This window comes from Ochotona curzoniae, unplaced genomic scaffold (genome assembly GCF_017591425.1).
Source record: "Ochotona curzoniae isolate NIBS_2020 unplaced genomic scaffold, NIBS_Ocur_1.0 contig_1071, whole genome shotgun sequence".
Lineage (NCBI taxonomy): Eukaryota > Metazoa > Chordata > Mammalia > Lagomorpha > Ochotonidae > Ochotona > Ochotona curzoniae.
The window spans coordinates 14330001-14351041 of NW_024464939.1; the positions used below are offsets into that span (position 1 = coordinate 14330001).

General features: G+C 38.8%; 1 protein-coding gene across 1 annotated transcript in view; it reads right to left on the reverse strand.

The window, feature by feature from the left end:
* ZFHX4 (zinc finger homeobox 4) overlaps window positions 1–21041 on the reverse strand; it is a 198983-nt gene that overhangs the window by 4087 nt on the left and 173855 nt on the right. Inside the window, exons 6-10 of the mRNA XM_040995516.1 lie at window positions 19774–19890; window positions 13274–13407; window positions 12444–12644; window positions 11565–11682; window positions 5659–11052 (exon numbers count right to left, since the gene is read on the reverse strand). Of these exons, the coding sequence (XP_040851450.1) occupies window positions 5659–11052; window positions 11565–11682; window positions 12444–12644; window positions 13274–13407; window positions 19774–19890 (5964 nt within the window). The remainder of the gene's footprint in view (window positions 1–5658; window positions 11053–11564; window positions 11683–12443; window positions 12645–13273; window positions 13408–19773; window positions 19891–21041) is intronic.

The window sequence follows — 21041 nt, forward strand, 5'->3', positions numbered from 1 at the left end:
GTGATGAAGGCTTCATATGGTCAGTAGAAGTACCAGGGGGTGGTTATAAGACTTAATAGGACCATCTTTTATAAATAAAGTTAATCATATATTTGATGCTAAATATAAAATGTTTTAAAAAATGATATACAAATGGCACAAAAACCACATGTATCTACTCTATCATTAAAAAAGGCTGCTGGTTTCTTACTTGGTCTGTTTTTAAGTAAGAAAACTTTTCCTATGCTTCACATTCAAATATAGTCATACATATGGGTTCTCCATCCACAAATTCAACTGAAGAGAAATTGAAAATATTTAGGGAAAAATTGTTTCTGTAGTGAACAGGTATAGACTTTTCTTCCAAGCATTAGTTTAAATATATTGCAGAATTCTCTGCACACCCCTCCTAAAACTGTCCACCTAAACTGTTGACATATGTCTTGTTAGAGTTATAGAGTTAAACCACCTGAAAAACAGCCAGGTTCAACAAAATCATGCTTCAACGCTATAAACTGCTAAATACTGAAATTAAAATAGACATGAGACAGCTGAACAGTAATTTATAGCCATTTTAGGGTGTATAGAGCCCGGTTGTATATAAACTAATAATTGAAATGTCAATGTAGAAGTCACAGGATGTGGTTCAGAAATTGCATTCTTTTTTTTTTTTCCTTTTAACATATTGGTTACTTAATGCCATATCAACTAATTCCATAATATTATAAATTGTTGCTGATGTAATGCCAGGGCTTTTAATTGATCAGGATGATACTCTGCCGGCTCTACCTTCAGACCAGAGATGGTCTCCCCAAGAAACTGTTGAACTTATCTGCACAATAAGACACTGGACTTTATGCTTTGTAGATGCTTGCAATGAAAGAATCTCAACTGAACTTGAACTGTGGTAATGCAACAAGGTGGAGGAATCCACCATGGGGGGTGGGGGCTGGGGAGTTGTGGGGGGAATCCCAGTGCCTATAAAACTGTGTCATATAATGCAATGTAATCAATACAAATATATATATATATATATATTGCAGAATATCAACTATTTACACTGGATAGTGACACTCCCTTTCAGTCACAGTATTTTTCTTTCCAAATCTAAAAATCATCTCTAGCTACCATATCTCCTTGACAAAAGAACGTAAGACCTTTTAAATAGTTAAGAGACATGAGAAACAGTCATTACTGTTGGAAGGCAAGATAGAGCACTCGTTGCTGACTTAGACTTTCTCATCAGGTGAGATATACAGGCTCCTGTCCAGGGGCAAGATAATGAAATAATACACATTTTCAGAATACTGTAAATAAAAAGAATCCTGAATAATGTAATCAACAATCACTAGGGTTTTTTTAGAAGTCAACATCTTGAGAAATAGATGTGGTAAGTATCCAAGTGTTAAGAAAGATTTTTAGAGAAACATACAGATTAAGAATAAAGAGGAGATATTTATGGGTGTGCCAGTAAAAGATGTTAGTTTATAAAATAATTGTAGTTCCTCTCAAATTAGAACAATTATAATAATGTATCCTTTATAAAAATATGTGTTCAAAAATTTGTAGGAAAGAGAATTGAAAGATAAATTTATTTAAGCATAAAGAAATTGTTTAACCTGTAATTTTGAGGAGTTGTCAAAAGTTCATGAAAAAGTGTACTTTATGGAGAAAACATGCATGGATTTTTACTTTTTGCACCAAAATAAATATATGTTATTTCCACTTTCCACAGCTTTGTCAAGTACTCCTAATATAGAATAAATAGTGGTAATTCAAACTAAGCTTACTATATATTAACTTTTCATGTTTTTCCCAACTTAAAATGCTGCACATACATTCTTACTTCCCAACTACTACTCCAGTTCTTTTAAATATTTTTACATCGTGATACATTTTTTTGAGAGCAGTCTTATACTAATATCGTTTTTGCTTTACTTTTGCTGTCTTTAATTAGTTACCTATTCCTGAGGGTAATGCTTTCAAGAATAAAATATTTCTTTTCTTTAAGTTTCTTTGACCTAAGCCTTCTGGGGAAAATTCATTTTGAAATGAAAATAAAAATAATTGTGTTCATGAGGACAAAGACAATTGCATGAAAATTAATAAGGATTTGACTCATATCAAGATTTATTCCAAATGTGCTAGTGAATTATGTAGAAGTATAAAGGTATGTTCAAAAGTTCCCTATAAGGAAATTGGGTTAGGCTGTACCTCCAAACAGAAAGGGAACACTTAAAATCAGACACTGCTCAGAGTTATTTAGAAAATACTTAAAATTAGAAAATTAAGTAATTTCCTATTCACCCAAATGACAAAGGAAACTAGCCCTTTACAGGACAAAATGTCAACCCAAAGCTTTCTAATGTTTGCTTAGGCACACAGAACGTGATTTTCTATTTCCTGTTTCCCGTTTTGCATATTATCACAATAGGGAAAAAACTGAATTGAAAAAAGTATAAATAATTAATTTTATTTGAAAATGAGCAATAATTAATAACATTAAACATGTGATTGGACTACTATTCCAGAAGCAGTACATATGATAAACATGTGAGTCCCAGGCTGATATCCAACTAGAACAGTGATTTCCCAAATGAAATAAAATGCATGTTTAAATCAGGAAACCTAGAGATTGGTAAATGCTGAAGAGAAATTTATATACTTCCATTAAGCTCATTTGGGGGTTTCCGTCTTTGGGCAAATTCCTTACTTTACAGCACATCTCATACTCGCTACAGCAGCTTTCTAGTCCTTTTTCTTACCCCCAGAACAGAACATTTGAACCCAACTTCAAGTGAAGGAAACCATAAACTAAGTCCTATTCAAAAGTTTTGCTCAAGGTCCTGTCTATCCCATAAAGCAAAGATGACACTTGTGTAAGTGAGAAGTAATGATACACTAGGAAAATAATGATGGAAGCCCAAAGCTGTACTCCATGATCTGGTTAACATATTCACATTCCTCACTACATATAAATTAACCTAAAAGAGAGGTAAACTCAAGATCTAAGACCGAACTTCACTGATAGCTGTGGTGAGCTAAGGTTAAATTTCTGTCACAAAGGAATAATTCAAGTGTAACTGTGAATTCCAGCACGTAGCAATGTTCATAGAACTTTTGACTTTACAACACTCTGTGGGCTTGTTCTGGTCCAGAATTGAATAAAGCAATAGATTCAAGAGCATGGAGTTTCTTGGTATCTGGTACATTAAGATAATTTTCAGTCTGGAGAGGTTGCCTCCAGAATTGCCCCCAAGAATACTTGTAAGTATAGACAGGGCTCCTATTTCAGGTGAGGGATGCTAATTATGTTGATGGTGAGTAGAATGGTGGGAGAATACTGTATATCATAAATGATGTCTTGACGTTTGACTCATTAAAGGTCCTCTGTATTCCAGCATCAGTGACAACTGAGAATGGCAGATGACAGGATGCATGATCCCAACAAAAGAATTCTGACCCAGTGAGAAAGAAACACAAGATATTTTGACCATCAGTTTCAAGGGTGACAACACAGGGGTCAGTAATCAAAGCACATGTGTGAATTTAAAGGCATAACTGCTTCAACTATTGCTGGACTTTGTAAAAAATATCTTTAATGCCTCTATTTTAGATATGTGATCTCAGGAGCTCTTCCACATACGACATTTTTCTATGTGTCAGTGAGCATAGTACACAAAATGAGATTAAAAAGGAATCAAGCTAATTCTATATGCACAAAAGAAAATTTGTCATCATAATATGCTCAAAGCACTTACATCTGAATTCACTAAAACGCATAAGCAAAATAAATACACAACTACAGTTGCAATATGTCAGACAGTACCAAGGTAAATAATATAAACTCAAAGTACTTTTGGGTGAGATGGGAGTTGGTGAGATAGTTAAAGAAAGGGATGTTGCAGACACTTCCTTGGTAGCATTTTTTCCACATATAGCTACTCTCCGTGTTTCTCTACAGCCAACAAGTCCTTCAGAGCAGGGAGGTGGGGAGCTAGCAATGGCCAGGAGCCTACTGGATACCACTGCCAAGGTGAATATAGAAATAATTTCTCAAGATCACAATAGTGATTTTGTTTTCCATAAGAGAAGGATGGAATAGAAACGTTTAAAAGTCCCGCTTGTAAAAATGAAACACTAAAAGCTTCCCTGTTTCTTGAAAATACTGTATTTCTGTGAGGGTATTTCTGAGAGTTCATGAAAAATGAATATTATGAAAAAAGTATGCATGGGATTCAAAAATTTTTGTTGCAAAAGATATTTACTCTATGAATTCCATTTTCCCATGAAATTTCAGAAGCACCTTCACAGGTAATTACTGTAGCTGTAGTTTTAAAATACCAAATTTTGGGGCCTGGCACAGTAACCTAGCGGCTAAAGTCTTCGCTTTGAACATCCCAGGATCCCATTTGGGCTCCTGTTTGTATCCCAACCACCCTGCTTCCTATCAAGTTGCCTGTTTGTGGCCTGAGAAAGCAGTCAAAGATGGCCCAAAGCCTTTGGGACCCTGTATCCACATGGGAGACCTGGAAGAAACTCTTGGCTCCTGGCTTCGGATTGGCTCAGCCCTGGCCATTGTGGCCACTTGGGGAGTGCATCATCTGACAGAAGCTCTTCCTCTCCGTATAACTGACTTCCCCCAAAAAAAAATAAATAAATAAACCTTTTTTAAAAAGCCAAATTTTCCTTCTGAAAAGGAAGCAATAATCTTAAAAAATCAAAAATTACATAAAAGATATTATGAGAGAAAAACATACTGTTTTGAGTTATACATGTTTTCTTATGTCTTGGGGTATGTGTTTGTCTACATTCAATTTATTCACCATATCTATGCATTCTGATACACCTGAATAGCTAACCTATTCACAGAATATCAACTTCACAAATTGCATTTCTCCTGATGAACATGGAATTTGATTTACTGTCTGCGGTTACCACAGACAGTTTCACTGTTAGTTATTCCTTAGTATAAATCTTAGTGGGGGTAGGAGGTTTGAGGGACAAAGGTTGAAAGCCACAGGGTGATAATATATTTGTAAGATTTGGGGATTTATTTAAATAAAAAGTAACATTCAATGCTACAAAATCAAAATCTTGCACCACTTGTACAACTTGCTCACTTAGAAATTATCAGAGAAGTTTTACTTTTAGTCATTAAGTCTTAACGATAACTTTTATAATCTGCTAGCAAATTCGTGTGGGTAGCGACTTCAAATTTTGCACTTCATGGGATTTATGGAGGGAAAAAATGAAAACAAAAACTCTTTCCTGTTGGTAAAAGCATAAATTAGCATGCTTAATAAAATAATGCTTTAGCTTCTCAAATGTATAACAAGTGCCATGCTCACATAGTCTTTTTGCATTCGGATACCATTTGAAAATCAGTACCGAAATGAACAAACAACAGTATTTCTAAGACAAAGAGAAAATGATAATGGTACAAATACTGTAATTTTAAGAATCTGCTATGAGCTCTCTAATCTTCATTTTTTTTCTGATTTTAATTACATTGCCTTTCTTCGTGGTCAGTGGTCATGGCCAATCATTTCAATAATTTCCTGATTTCGCTGACTGAACCTCTTAAACATCCAAATGACCGCTGCTCTGGGTTATGTCTGATTGGTTGTCTAATGTTACTGAATTAGCTAGACTTGACTGTCCTTTTAAGTGACTTACTGTTTGAATTTTGTGGGAATCCAGGCAATGAGGATGGCCCGTTCACTCCAGGGAGCAGGACTGGAGGAAGGCCAGGGAGTCCCGGGTAGCTGGCTGGGAGGCTGATGCTGTGGAGAGAGCCGCTGTCCATCATTCCCGGCTGCTGGACCGTCAAGCCCAGGACATCAGAAGCTTTCTTTATGCGATCAAGTTCTTGCTGCGCCATCAGCTGTCGCACAGTGGTAGGAGCTAAGTAATCTTTCTCGCGATCCAGCTGACTGCCAACAGTCTCCCTCACCTTAGAAATGTGCTGTTTGGAAAAAATATGATCTCTGATGGACAAGCGGGCGGAGTACTTCACCCCACACAGGGTACACTCTGGTTTGGTGCCTTCGCTTCCACTTTGATTGATCATAAAAGGTTTCCCTATGTTGATCTTAAACTTCTTTTCTTTGGCCCTTGCGTTCTGAAACCACACCTGGACCACGCGTTTGGGCAGCCCGATCTCGTTTCCCAGCATTTCGCATTCTTGCATGGTTGGCGTGCGGTAGTCACTGAAGCAGGCTTTGAGTACCTTCAGCTGAAGGTTGCTCATCTGGGTTCTGAAACGCTTGTGACCTGGCCGGTCGTTACCTTTGGATTTGAAAGGATTGCTGGACCCAAACGGATTCGGGGAGCTCGGGTCAGCTATGCTGGATGTCTCGCTGCGGTCAGCGTTGTCATCGGGGTCATCGGTGATATAGAAGCTTTGGTCATGGTCACCATCTTTGTCGTTGAAGTGGATAGACGGACTCGTGAGAGAAAAGAGAAATTTCTCATCACAGACCTCCGCGGTAGGGGTGCTGGCCGTCTTGGTTAAAGGGTCTAGCGTTTTGGGCTCCTTGGGCGACAAGGAGGGCTTCACGTCCCCCGAGCTGCCCGTGGTGCTCTCCATCTCGGCGTTGGCCTCATCGCCCGTGGTCGCATCACTGATGGCCGTGTTAATGGACGAAGTCTCATCAAAGTCCGTTTTAGTTTGGTCGTACCCAGCCTCGGCCGGCGGGGCATTTAAGTTCTCTACATCCTCAGGTCCTTCCGCCTTAAAGGAAGACGGACTTAACAGGTTCTTGGGCGACAGCTCCGCGGTTTTACTCACGGGCGTGGACACTGTGGACGCCAACTCGTTTTCGCTCGACAGGTCGATTTTCGTCAGCGGCAGAGATGGATAATCGAAGTAGATGTATTTCTGCGGGCTTTCCCCTCCGTCCTCCGTGGCAATCAGAGGGCTCGGGGGCAGGCTGTAGCCAGCCTGTTTGCCTTCATTCCAATGCCGGGAGCGAATGTGGCTCTCCAGGGCGGACTTGGCCTTGAAGAGCGCTCGGCAGAAAGGACACCGTTTGTGGGACTGCGCCGGTCCCACGGCCCGGAACTGGCCTTTGCGTTCGCGTGCTCGCGTGTTCTGGAACCAGACTTGCACCACTCGTTTCTTGAGCCCCACTTCCCGTGCTATATGGTCGAGCATTTTTCTGGTAGGATTGGAATCCAGCAGGTATTTCTCGTAGAGGATTTCCAGCTGTTCCGGGGTGATGGTGGTCCTCAGACGTTTGTCACGGTGTTGGTCCTCCCCGCTGTTGCCCCCCTCCTTCTCACAGCAGTTGTTGTCTTCTTTGTCATCCAATTTTCTTTTGAGGGAGGCTGCCACTGTCGCCTGCGCCACCGAGTGAGAGGAACTGGTTTGAGGAGGCATTTGCGGGAGAGACCCTCCCAGCAGCTGGCCGGTCATGAGTGGGTTGTTGGGGTCGAAGATCATGTACGGCATGTCCATGGGCCTTTCCAAGAATGGAGAGTGGAGAAATTGGTTTTGAGCAGCAAGGAAGTGCATGTGCTGGTGCTCCTGCCAGAGTTCTAGGGTGGGGAAGGCAACTGTACACTGATCACATTGGTATTGAAGTAACTGTGGAGGTAGACTGTTCTGGAGAGAAGTCATGGAAATCTGCAGGGAACTGGAGGGGACAGGGGCTTGAGAGGCTGAGGGAGGTCTTCCGATCAGTTGGGAGGGTTGTTTGGGTGGCTGTGGCAGAGCAGTGGAAGCCGGGGCTGGGTCTGAGGAAGCCGATGCTGGCGGTGCAGCTGACTTGCTGACTTGAGGAACGGGGGAGGGGTCATTCTGCTTTGGTTTCTCTGTGGGATACTCAGGTTTTGGAGACGTCTTTTCAGGTTCTGGTTTGGGCGACGGAATCAGGGGGGTGCTAGTCCCAGAGCCAGAACTTGTGGCAGGAGCAGCAGTGTTTTTGGCTGCCTCTGTTTGGCCAGATCCTGTGCAATGTTTGTACACCACCTGGTCGGTGGCATCCATGGAGTCTTCCGTTTGGCTTTCGTCTTGGGCGTCATCATCTTCATCCTTGTAACACTGCTTTTTCTGATGCGTGATCAAGTCAAAGATTCTGGGGAAAACCACATTGCACTTTTTACATTGGTACTGCATGTTGCTCGTTCGAATGTACCGTTCATTGGTGAGCTCCCTTTTTTCATTATCTTTAGTTTCTGCTTGATTCTCATAACTCTTGCGAGCTTTCTGACGGGCATTCTGGAACCATACGACGATAACTCGGGTAGGCAGGTTGAGAACAGTGGAAAGTTGTTCTATTTCATCATCTTTCGGGTAAGCATTTGTGTCAAAAAAATCTTGTAGAACTCTGAGCTGGTAGTCGGTAAATCTCGTACGAGAAGACCTCTTACTGAACGATGCATCAGATTTGTAATGTTCCAAAGAAGTGGGCTGTGGGTCAATTCTGATGTCTTCCAAAACAGTTATAGGAGGGTTACTGAAGTTGTACGGGGAATCCTTATTCCTCTGCCGTTCCTTAAAAAGAGTATTTCGAAACCAGTGTTTGATCACTTTTTGAGACAGGCCAGATTTCTCTGCCATTTCTTGGATCTGTTCTTCACTTGGAGAGTTATTGATGTCAAAATAAGCCCTCAGGATTTTGAGTTGGTCATCTGTAATTCTTGTCCGTGGGCGTTTGAACTGTGAATGCCTTAAGAAGTTGGGATCCAATCCCAGCTGCTGCTGGCAAAGTTGCGTGAGATCGGCAGAGAGAGTGTCCATCTGGGGCAGCTGCAGGGCGAGCTGGGGAGGAAGTGCAGGGTGCTGCACGGGCTGCATCATAATGGAAGGAAAGAGTGGGAGATCAAGAGGAACAGGCAGCTGGACCTGTGGGGGCGCTGAAGGAGGAGGGGGCGGAGGTGGGGGAGGAGGAGGTGGCGGCGGGGGTGGTGGCGGAGGAGTGGGCGGTGGGGCTTGCAGAGGAGTGGAGCCGTTGTTGGGGATTTTTCCAGGGCCCATAGGAGAAGGCTGTGGAGGAGCTGGTGGCAGTGGAGGAGGTGGAGGTGGTGGAGGCGGGGTTTCTGGGGAAGATGGAGAGATTGGATAAAGCTTGTCATAGGCCTCCCTGTACTGACGAGCAAATTTTTCTAGTGCTCCATATGGAAAAAATTGCCCGTGTACATGTTCTTGGTGACTCTTTAAAATAAGAACATTGGAAAACAATTTACCACATGTTCCACATTCCAGTTTGTCAGTGTTGTCACCTTCACCGCTTTTGCCCTTCTTCTGCACTTTCTGCCTGTTTTCATTATACTGAATGACCAGTTCAAAACCAAAATTTTCCAGTAAAGCTTTGGCTGCATTTCCTCTGGCCCCAGAAGCTATTCGAGGTGGAGGAATGGATGGATCCAAGCATTTTTGCTTCTTTGTGTCTTTGCCTTCTTTGAGTCCTTCTCCTTCACTTACAAATTCTTGCTTTGGTTTCTCTTGCTTCTCGGCGAGCTCTTCCCCTTCCTTATAGGATGGTAAGTCCTTCGTAATCTGGCAGTCTGCACTGGCTAGGTTACTTGGCTCTTGTTTTAATAATTTGCTTGCCTGTTGTGGCTGCTGCGGCTGCTGCGGCGGCTGGGGCTGTTTTTGAGGCTGCAGCTGGGGCTGTGTGACTTGATATTGTGCTTGTTGCTGAAGTATTTGGAGCTGAGTTTGGCCAACATGATGCTGTGTTTGAATCTGCTGCTTCAGGTCTTCAAGCAAGGAGCCAGCCATTCCTGTCATTCCAGGCATACCAAAAGTGGCAGAACCTGGCAAGGCCAAATCCGGCCCCAAGCTAAACTCGGTCCCAGGTATGTAGAATGGGAAAAGAAACTGAGGCTGCTGAAATTGCAGCAGTGCTTCTGGAGTCATAGGGAAATGAGGCAAAAAAGCTGGGTTCAGAAACTGAGGCTGAAAGAATGCAGCTTGCTGTTGTAACTCATGCTGCAGTTGCATTTGGATTTGTGCTGGTGACTGTGGAGGATGATGTGTAGGTTGAACAGAGATTAACTCGGGAGTTTGCTTTTTATTTAATTCTTTGGCATCTAAGTGAGTATCTTTGCTGTTTACGGCTGCTAAACTCATTGACTCTAACATCCCCTGGGCAGGGCTATTAACGTTTGCTGTGGTGTTGTGCCCACTGGACACGTGACCACTTGGCTCCAGCTTGGCAGCCCTGGCCTTTGTCTGATGAAGGACAGACCTCATGTGGATTTCCAATGTCGAGCTTTGGCTGTAGGCAACGTTGCAAATGCTACACTTGTAGGGTTTGTTATCAGTGCTGTTGTTGGTTTCTTGTGGAACAGGACTAGAGGCTTCTTGCAAAACTTTTTTCAACTTGTGCAGGTGAGAGACTGAATTATAATGGACCAAGAGGATGTTCTTTTGGGTGAACGACTCTTTACACACTGTACATTTGTATGGACGAGATGGATCGAGGAATTTTTCCATGGTAAAATTGGGCCCCTTTCTAAAAGGTAAGGTCCGCTTTGGTTCAGAGCCCATGTCATCTGGAATAGAGCTGCTGTCACTGCCCACAGGACTTGCCTTCCCTTCATGGTCCACCTCATACTCCCTATCCATTTCCTGTTCCAGGCCATGATCATCCTGGGCTATCGTTTCACTCTCTGTCCAAAGTTCCCCGTTCATGGGCAAGGAGGCATACAGCTGTTGAAGTTCAGCTTCACTCAGCTCGGGGTGGCCAGCTTCCAAGTGTTTTTTTAAAGCCTGGAATGTGCGGAAACTACGCTGGCACAGGCTACACATCGTCGCAGCCCGAATTGCGTGATACTGGGAATGTATCTGAAGCTTCTGCATAGTTTTGAAAGCTAAGCTACAGTGGTTGCAACGATACTTATAAACGTGGCGGTCAGAAACAGAGAGAGGCTGCCTTTTTTGCTGTTCATTTAATTGATCTTGCAGTGTGTCAGGGATTTTCACATCCTTGCTGCTGTTTTTATTCCATTCTGACACATCCGAGGATTCTTTAGTTGGTTTCTGCTCTTCACTCTTTATTTCCATGCTAGCCTTTGAATCTTCAAGACCTGCCATGCTTTTGTCATCCATTGGACTTTCACCTGTTCAGAGACAGCACAAAAATATCTCTGATGGAAAGAAAAGCTATTCCTTAAATGTCAAAAAAATAAACAGAAACCTCTAAAGGATTCCCTCATATAATCAATTCTTTCAAGAACTATTTACTGAGTGACTACCATGTGACAAGCACTGGGATGGATACTAAGGACATAAAAGTACACAAAAAGTGACCCCCAACCCCAAGTCTTAAGTAATTTCAGAATATAGAAGAAAATAAAGCAAAAGTAATTACAGTATGCTAAAATCAATGTGAGCTGAAGAGCTACAACCTTGGCACAAATGTTTGGTTACGTGATCCTTGGATCTCCCAAGGACAGGTAGAGATAACCAGATACTGAATATGCCTTGGAAAATCTGGCTGTTGGAACTGTCATACTTTTTTTTTTTTGCCCCTTTTCAAAATAAAATGTTGATAGTATTAAACTTAGAGTACAGCCACAAAGGCGAGCCCTTGAGAAGGTTTTCTGCAGATCTCCATCAGAAGCTGGCATACCTGAATACTTCCCAGAACCCTCAGCTGTAATGGCTGCAGGTGTGTCCCGCTCTGATTTCTCAGAGGCGGCTGCTGGCAGTAGCATACTGTTTGGCATCATCACATCAGGGACAGGCACCTTTGAAAACCAAAGGGGTTTGTGTTAAATGTACCCCAGCGATCACAAACTCCAATGCATTTCCCATTTGGCATTTGCCAATCCTACTTACAACGTTCTAAGCAAAGAGACAGTTTCTGGATATTACAGTTCAACGCTATACCTTCTCATCTCAGATCCGTAGATCAACTTGTTCTCTCTCTCTCTCTCTCTCTCTCTTCCTTTTTCTTTTCCTTCCTTCTTTCTTTCTTTCTCTCTTTCCTTCTTTCTTTCCTTCTTTCTTTCTTTCTTTCTTTCTTTCTTTCTTTCTTTCTTTCTTTCTTTCTTTCTTTCTTTCTTTCTTTCTTTTTTTCTTTCTTTCTTTCTTACCTCTCTCTCTCTTGCTTTCTCTCTCTTTCTTTTCTTTTTCTTTCTCTCTCTCTCTTTCTCTCCTTCCTTCCTTCTTTTTCTTAATATGGCTTGCAACTTTCTGTAGGTCTTTCCTTTTACTGTCGTAACTAAAATGTTTGAAACCCAAGGTGCCCACATAAGTCATTTGATTAACACTGTAGATATAAAATCATCTCTCAGTGTGATGGTAATGAAGCTATGCCTTTTAGCTTTTTCTTTTTCTAAGCAAAAGAGACCACAATGGGCTTTGATTATGGTTTCTATAATATAATCAGCAAGAATTCTTTAAGTAGCTCAGAACAAATGGATTTCTATTAACCCGTCATTACAGATTCATATGGATACCTTTCCATAGACCATGTCACACATGCATCAACACTTGGTATCCTTACTGTCATAAGCAGCTTCTCCACACAATCTGGAGACACACTGTGCAAGTGTGTCAGATGCAGCTGCAGGTGCATTTTGTTGCTGAGGACGTCCTGGCAGAGAGGACAGCAGATGACTGGCTGCACAGAGTGCTGCGACAGGACATGCATCTGGATCCGGCTCTGGTCCCTACTATTGTAGTTACAATAAGGACACTGATAGAACTGCAAAATATTGAATAGATAGAGTTACTATCAGTTTGAAAATTTTTATAACATGAGAACATTAGATGTCATATCAGGGGTTTTAATGATATAAGGGGGCTTGCAAAAGTACATGGAAAATGGAGTTATAAGAAGCATATATTTTGATGTAAAACACATTTGAAATCTAATCATGCTTTTTCATAATGTGCATTTTCCATAAAGTTTCTGAATACCCTTCATATTGTCATTCACAATATCGACATATATGTCAGCAACACAGCATTATTTAGGTTTCTAAACTACCACACACAGAGAAAGGATGTAGGGGCTAGCATTGCTGTATTAATCAGGTAAGCCACAGTCTAAGATGCCTGTATTCCATGTGGATGCCATTTTGAGACCCAGTTGCTCTGTTTCTGATCTAGCTCCTGCTACTGGCCAACTAAAGCCATGGCCAATGTGTTTGGCTCTATAATCAAAGTGGGAAATCCAGATGAGCTCTTGGCTCGTATCTTAGCCTGGCCATTGTGGCCACCTGGGGAGTGAACCAGTTGCTGAAAGATCTCTCTTTGTCTCTCCCTACCTTTCAAATAATCATATCAAGCTTTTATATAAAGAAGACATAAACAGAAAAGAAATATACTTACCTGTTCATGACAGAATTTATTGTCTTCTGCAGGCTTTGACCTTTTTGTTGCAACATCCTCTTCCTTTGCTAGCAGGAGTGACTGGGTACCCCCTGCCACACTTACTTTTGGCTCCTTCTCTGTTGTGATTATTCCTAATTCCCAAAACAGAATAATACAACTCAATTTAAAAACATTGAAAATGTCAAAATCAGAAAAAAATTGCATGTTTCAAATAGTTGTGACCCTGAATCAAAAATGAAACCAAGCACTTCTAAATGGTGCTTACCGAAAAAGGCAAAAAACACACTTTTTTTTATCTGCCAACTAAGTGGACTTTATAAATATATTTTAAATGTACTCCTGTCTTGTGTTTAGATAACCCGTAGTGCCCTTGAAAGATTCATCAATTACATGTGCTCTCTGTCTCAGAATGCCTTTATCACGTTAAAGCACATCTACTTCTATTCACGAAGGGTAACTTAGAAAAACGTTACTATTACCAATATTTAATTACCTATCGCCCTTCCAAAATGTTTAGTCACTGAAAGTATCTCAGTATTCCGAGAGTTAACCATGTAACTCAGGGACAAAAATAATATTTTGACGTCCAGAATGGATTTAAAATGGAAGGGATTGAAAAAGCAATCATACATTGTGTATCTGCTGCTACGACTAGAGATTTCCACTCTTCTGTAGATGTTTCAGGTGTTGCTGTACAGGTAATATCATACTACAAATCTGAAGACAATTTTTATGAGGTTGATCTGAATATTTGGTGTTAAGAGATAGTTTAAAACTTTTCCTAGATGAGCAATATAATGCGCAGAAGCTTCAAACGCATCAAAGAAAACAGTGCAAATCTAATTTCCCAATCGAACAGAAAATTCTTTGCAGCATCAATTTGCCCAATAATCTTCTCTGTGAGGCTGGATATTACAGCGACATTGGGTAGGCATGTCACATACATCTCACGACAAACACAAAACCTCATTTACCAGCCATTCCAATCTCATCATAGCACGGCATCATCTGACCTTTTTTCTGCTGTTTATTATGAGTATTTCTAATTTTAACTTTCAATTTTCACCATCTTCCAGTCAATTTGCAACTAAATTATTTCCAGGGTGAGGACACTATCACTGGACAACTGGGTGCAAATACATCTTGAAATGCAATGAAGCTAAACCATTGATTGCTATCAGACCCCGCGTAAATATATAATCCAGGCGTAATCTTATTGTATGCTGTGCATGAAGAGTTATCTTGATTTTTTTCCAATCCACATACAGATTGTATAAATGAACAAATTGCACCTTATTGCAAAATAATCCAGTTTTAATTTAAAAATAAGGTCAAGGATATTGTGAGAACACAGTGAAAATGAATAAGAGCAAAACAGTACATTCTTATTTCTACCATGAATAGAGTCCATGCTTTGTAACACGAGTATAATTTCAAAAATTTAAAATTCAAAAAGAAATTTGAAAGTAAAATTGATTCTGAGGAGATAAAATTAAAACAGAATTTAAATAATGTATTAAAATACTTTTATTCTCTTGGGTTTGTGGTAGATATGGACTTAGTGGCCAGTTTCCAACAGATAATACTGCTAATTGATTTCTAAGTTATAGGCATTGGATTTTATTTAAATCAACACAATGATTCATACACACACAAACACACACGTACCCCTGAGAAAACGTAGATCCTTATTAAATATTTGGAAAAATAAAATAATTTATTGTAGTAATACTTAAATTATTTTAAATTTGAGATATATTGAAAAATCTCATTATATTTTCTAAAAAATATCCAAGTATTTGATAGATATCTGAAGACACATCAAAAACAATGTGTCTATTTTATAATTAATTCCAGCACCAAAGAGAGTTTCTTTTTATAGGTACAATATACTTTGTATTCTTGCTTGAAGAATACTAAAAGCAAACATTAAGAAAACAATATGTCAAGTCAAGTTGCAATAAATGATTGTCATTTAAATCAGCAAATGCCTATTGTCTTTCCTCTTCTGCGTAATTTTCTTTTAAAACTTTCCATTAAGGCACGAAAGTATTTCCTTATGAGAATGATAATATGTTATATTTCATTATCATTCTTTTGAGTATGTGGTAGAACTGGACAAGATCAAATAGTGAGCTGGCCTTATTCTTATGTTCACAAAGACCAACTTACACAAAGAAAAATTTCTATTACTCATTACTTGTAGATCCTGTGAAATATAAAAACTAGAACAAGTCTTCCAGAAACTTCTAAATGTATTAAATATGCTGTTTACACTAATATTGATACTCCCAAGAATAAAAAACCTAGCAATTTCAAAGCTTGTAACATATTTTCAAGACTTACATTGTTGTGCATATTCGGTATAATTAACACCATGTATATTAAGATTGTATTTTTATGAATATTTAATAATAATGCTTACCCTTGAGTTTAGTGATTCCGAATTACATCAAGAAACTCAGTGTTTTAGAGTCACTAACTATTTATACCCATGACTGTGGTAACTGTTGGCAATATAATTCAATCCAACATGTATATCAAGTCAGGAAATTCTAGGCTAATTACTTAATTGAACCATGATATACTTGTAATATACATGAGGAATATCCTAAAGATGACTCTTTTTTCAAATTGATATTATAAAACTATACATAAAAGACCACCTAAGCTTAGCTAGATACCCCAGCTGCCTACCGGTGCCTAATATGCAGCCCTAGAGACTTCAGAGTCTTCAGAATGAACCAGGTCTTGGGAATTAGTTGTAAGGGAGTGCAACCTCAGATTTAATATTATGACATTTCTGGAAAATTATAGGAAATCAACTGCAGGATTTTTTTTTCCCAGAATGATGTTATCCTGGAAATGCCTTCTATTAAGTAAGGTCCAATTAATTTTAAGAAATTTTTGAATAAGCTCTGTGATTACTCATGTTTCATGCTTGCAACTTCTTAAAAAATTAAACCCTGTTTGTTATTCTACATTAGAAAAATCATAATTCATTTTGTGTTATAAAAGACACTATGATATTCTCAACTAAAAATGTCATTTTAATGCATTTTAACTAAAAAAATGAAGTCTAATTAGAAATAAGTACTGCCAAGTAGATGAGCCAATGATTATCTGTCAGTTATGGGATTATTTAACTCGCATGAGATTGCTTCTGTAAAAATGACATAATTCATTTCAGTTCAAATGCCGCCTCCTTAATAATTTTCAATCCCTGAAATATGGAAGGTTGTAAATTGGTTTATATTCATGACAAGTGAAGAAAACTCAGCAACACACATATACTCATAGCAAATCTTGAAAATAAACCAATAAAACACTAAGTTGTTATATATGAATCAATGCATTTGATAGAATTTGAATAATGTAAAACTTGGATATCATAGAAGATAGTATTCAACTCTAAACAATTCTAAATTATAATTACCAGTACAGTATTCTTCCTAATGAGACTAAAATGAAAGGATAAATTTAATTGCAATAATGAAGGTTAATTTCCATCTTTCCTCATGTTTACTCCTTTATTAAAAAGTGGTCCCCTTAGCCATGGCAAAGACATATTACATTTTCAATGCAAATGTATTAATCTGGATAAACTCTATATTAATTCTTGTACTGCACAGAGCTATAATTTGGATTATAATTAATCTAAAGTGGCACTAGATTTAAATGACAATATAAATGAGGCATTAGGAGGCTTTTCTATTATGAATGAATATTCAACAAATATAACTTGCATTTTGCCAAGTCTCATTTTGAAAGCACTAGCCCTGACAGATTAATGTCACCAACACAGCACAACAGCTTATACAAACAGTCTTTCTAACATGTTAATTCCTTCATGTCTCAAAAATTCTGTGTTAAAGTGGGGTCAAACTGTGTCCCGCTAACTTATTAAGATGAAGCTTAATCTATAAGTTTGCTAGTATTCTTTTGACATTTACAATTCACACAAGAAAAAAGCTAGTACATACTTTAAGGGCTTATTAGAAACATTACAAGAAATAATTATGTAGTAATTTTTAACAAAACAATATTCAATTTCCAGGGAAAAAAAAGTATCATAGTCATTGTTAGCTTTTCATAACAGGAACTGTCTTAAAGTCAGGAAAGTTTCACACTTGATCTTAGCCAAAAGGCCGAGAAGTGATAAAATCAGGAAAGTTTCAAAACTCATTAGTTGTATCTGAGGATTGACTTTTTGTTGGTTCTTGTTTAAGCCCTGTCTTTTTTTTTTAATTTTTTATTTTTGAAATTTATCATACAATTCTGTATAATCTGGGATTCCCTTCCCACCCCCTCCATTTTCCAACCCCCAATTGATCGTTCCCATAATGTCGCACTCCTCATAAGGAGTTACTATTCCATCAGTCTGCTATCTAAGTGTGCCCCGACAATACTGGTACTTTATCTCCATATTATGAGGGTCATTTGATAGAAAAATTGAATTAAAAGTTAAGTTCCTTTTGGAGCAAAATTTTTGGTATCGATGAGCAGTGTTTTTTTGTAATGCACATTCTTCTTGATGATCATTTTGAAGAACCTCCGCTATGCCTTGGATTTATGTCTATGAGAATAAAATTTGCTTTAGAGAACTGCCATTGTTTCATGGACTTTACCCTCTTATATACCTGCCAATAACTCATTAGACCATAAGCAAATGACTGAACCACTACTCAAGCAAGCAATAAACAAGACTAGTGAAGATAGAACCCCCGCGTCTCTGATCGTTTCAAAGCAAGTTCCTTTTTTAATGTAAAATTCAATTCACTACCAAGTATCCATCCTTCACAGGGTACTAAATATTAGATCTTTAAAACCTAGAATAATGTTATATACCTGAGTATAACACGGGCACACAATGAACTTCAACGCGCTGTTTGTGTCCTTCGTACTTGCTTTTGAAGAATGACAGAGATAGACTCTCTATTCTGTTTTTGTTACTACTTTGTGAAACATATCACTGAATAAGGATAGAGTCCTGACCTTATGAAGATGAACCAATCAAACAACCAATTTGGCAAGGTCGATCCTGGAGGGTGAATGACCTGGCCAGCTAGCTGTTTGCAATTATTTTCAAATGAGGTTTAGAGGGTACTTGGCATTGGCATTAACTAATACCAGAATACTTCAGATTCCTTGTCATAATCTTGTGGAGTAGACTCATTAATAAGCAGATACAGCATCTTTTTACATCACTTTAGTCTCAATACCAGCATTAGATTTTGTATGTTTAAACCAAATTAAAATTTATGTTAGACATTATATGCCAGGAGAACATTTTAATGATACTTTTCTCACTGAACTCCTGAAAAAAAAAATGCTGCTTTAGCATTAAACAGCGTAGGAAGAGGATGAGGGCATACCTGATAATAATTTTTGAAGGGAAATCAAAACTTAGATATGTAAAACCTAAGTTGCCAAATATGAGATAATTTAGATTTGATATAAAAAGTGTGTGAAAATCATGTTTTTATAAAAATCCAATATCATTGTAGCGAGTATATGCTTCTTTCTATGCAGCTGTCACTGAAATTCAAGGAAAAGAAAGATAGATGACTACCTGAAACTAATAGGCTTGAACCCATTTTAGCACTTCTTCTGCTTCAATGACTCCAACATAATAAAACTAGGTATAGCGTGCAGCAAAAGTAGCCAATGTAATATTCATTGCGACCATAGATTTCCATCTCATACATACAAAGCATGGATGAAGTCATATATTTGCCAAATCAAACACCGAGAAAGCCTTAGGTATTCACACCAGATGCTGGCCTAGGGTATGTTTGTGCACAAGTAAATGTCATGACACGGAGGTTTGTTTTCAAAGACAGTAGCTTTCATTACTGGGATTTGTCTCTTTTGGAAGATCAAAATTACTCAGCACCTAATCCTTTTTCAATGATATTTCCCCTCTCTTAGGCTGAATCATCTGTAAACTTTTTTACTGGATTTTGTTTGAAATGTCTCAAATAGATGCCCTTAAAAAAGGGCAAATTCCTCAGTAAAAGTTATAAATAAAAAAAAAAAAGCAAGGGGAAATAGCACTTATTTTTAGGGTTACATGGTTTGGGGAGTGCATATGATTGCATGACAAAATTCAAGTGATATCTAATCCTGTGCTTATGAAAAATTAATATGCCATCAGAGGAATCACAAGTATAGCTAAGATTAATGAAAGGCGCTTAAAAAATTACAAGCACACAAACTGATTTGATTAAAAAATAATCTCACTGGTCGTCCTGTAATATTCTTCAACTTATCCACATCTATTCTGTCAGATGGTTATGATTAAAAATAGGTCAATGGGAGGCTACTGATGGAAATCACATGCAAAATGCACATGCAATGAATAGTAGTGGGAATGTTCAGACAATTTAAAGTGAGTAAAAGCTTTTAATAAGCTTTGGGGTAGGAGGGGTGACGGAAAGGTTGATTTTAAGGAATGGGTACAGAGATAGGAAAGGTGAAAGATTCCAGCATCTTACCAGAGTCTTTGTTCGAGTTTTTGCCTTCGCTATTGTCTCTCTCACTGGTGTCTTTCTCATCATCCTCTTTGACTGCTGGAGGCTTACTAGCCCCTTCGGCCTCCTCACTTTGTTCTTCTGTTAAGAAATGAAGGCCAGTCAGTAGAGTTGAAACCTTCCCCCCATGCACACTAGCATAAAATAGGTGACCACTTAGATACTTTTTTTTCATGAATTGTTAGCAGATGTTTCCCAGTGAGATGACAACTGAAGTTTATGCAAAACTCTCTTATCAGAACATGCTGACCATACCCACACAAATTTGTATTGGAAGTTACTTCTTTTGTAGTCACTGAGGTTGTGTGTATGTACTGTGGCAAAAATAAATAATTTTTAGTACAAAGTTGAAACAGATATTTACAGATTGACTGTCAGGCGATTCCATAATTTCAACAATAGAAAGCTTGGAACAACACGGACCCACTGACTCCTGGACTTGGGTAGGTGACAGGACTCACTGAATCCTCCTAAAACATCTTCACAAAATAATGCGAGAATGAACAACAAGCCAAAGACAAGCCAGGTGTTACTCTTTCCTTCAAACTGAGACCACAGAGGAATTCTGTGATGTTTTTTAGGAAAAAAATCACAAAGCTTGAGATAAACTAGAGATTTCTTTTCTACAGTGGGAGCTATCCCAAGCATAGTACAGAAAGTCATGCTTCTATGACAACCACATCAACCCACACCTCATTCATGGGCTCAAACCAGCTAGATTACATGAAAATCCTCACAGTAACTCAACCCTATTTAATTATTCGGTAAATCTTAGCTATGACACTGCTGGTGGATTAATCTGTTTATGCAGTTAGCTTCTACGCTGGGGCTGTGTAGCACTAATCCGTTAAAGGCCCACTGTTCTCTTTCATCCTGTGATCATTTGTCTCTCACTGTGCTGATGTCACATTTTAATGAATTTTTAGCAATCTGAGTAATGCCAGATAGCCAGGCTCACAACTCCCCACAGCATGCCATGCTGCTTTCATTGCAGCATGAATATATATATGATATATATACACATATATATGTATATATTCATATATATTCATATATATACACATACATATATATATGTGCCATATTCCGTGGTTCAGGTAGGAATTACATAAATTAGGAGCAGAAGGTAAAATGGGATTTGAAGCACCAGGCTGCTCAATTTCATAAAATCTTTAATGACCATATAAATTAACCCTGGAAAGGCAGAAGGTCACTGACATACATTTACATAC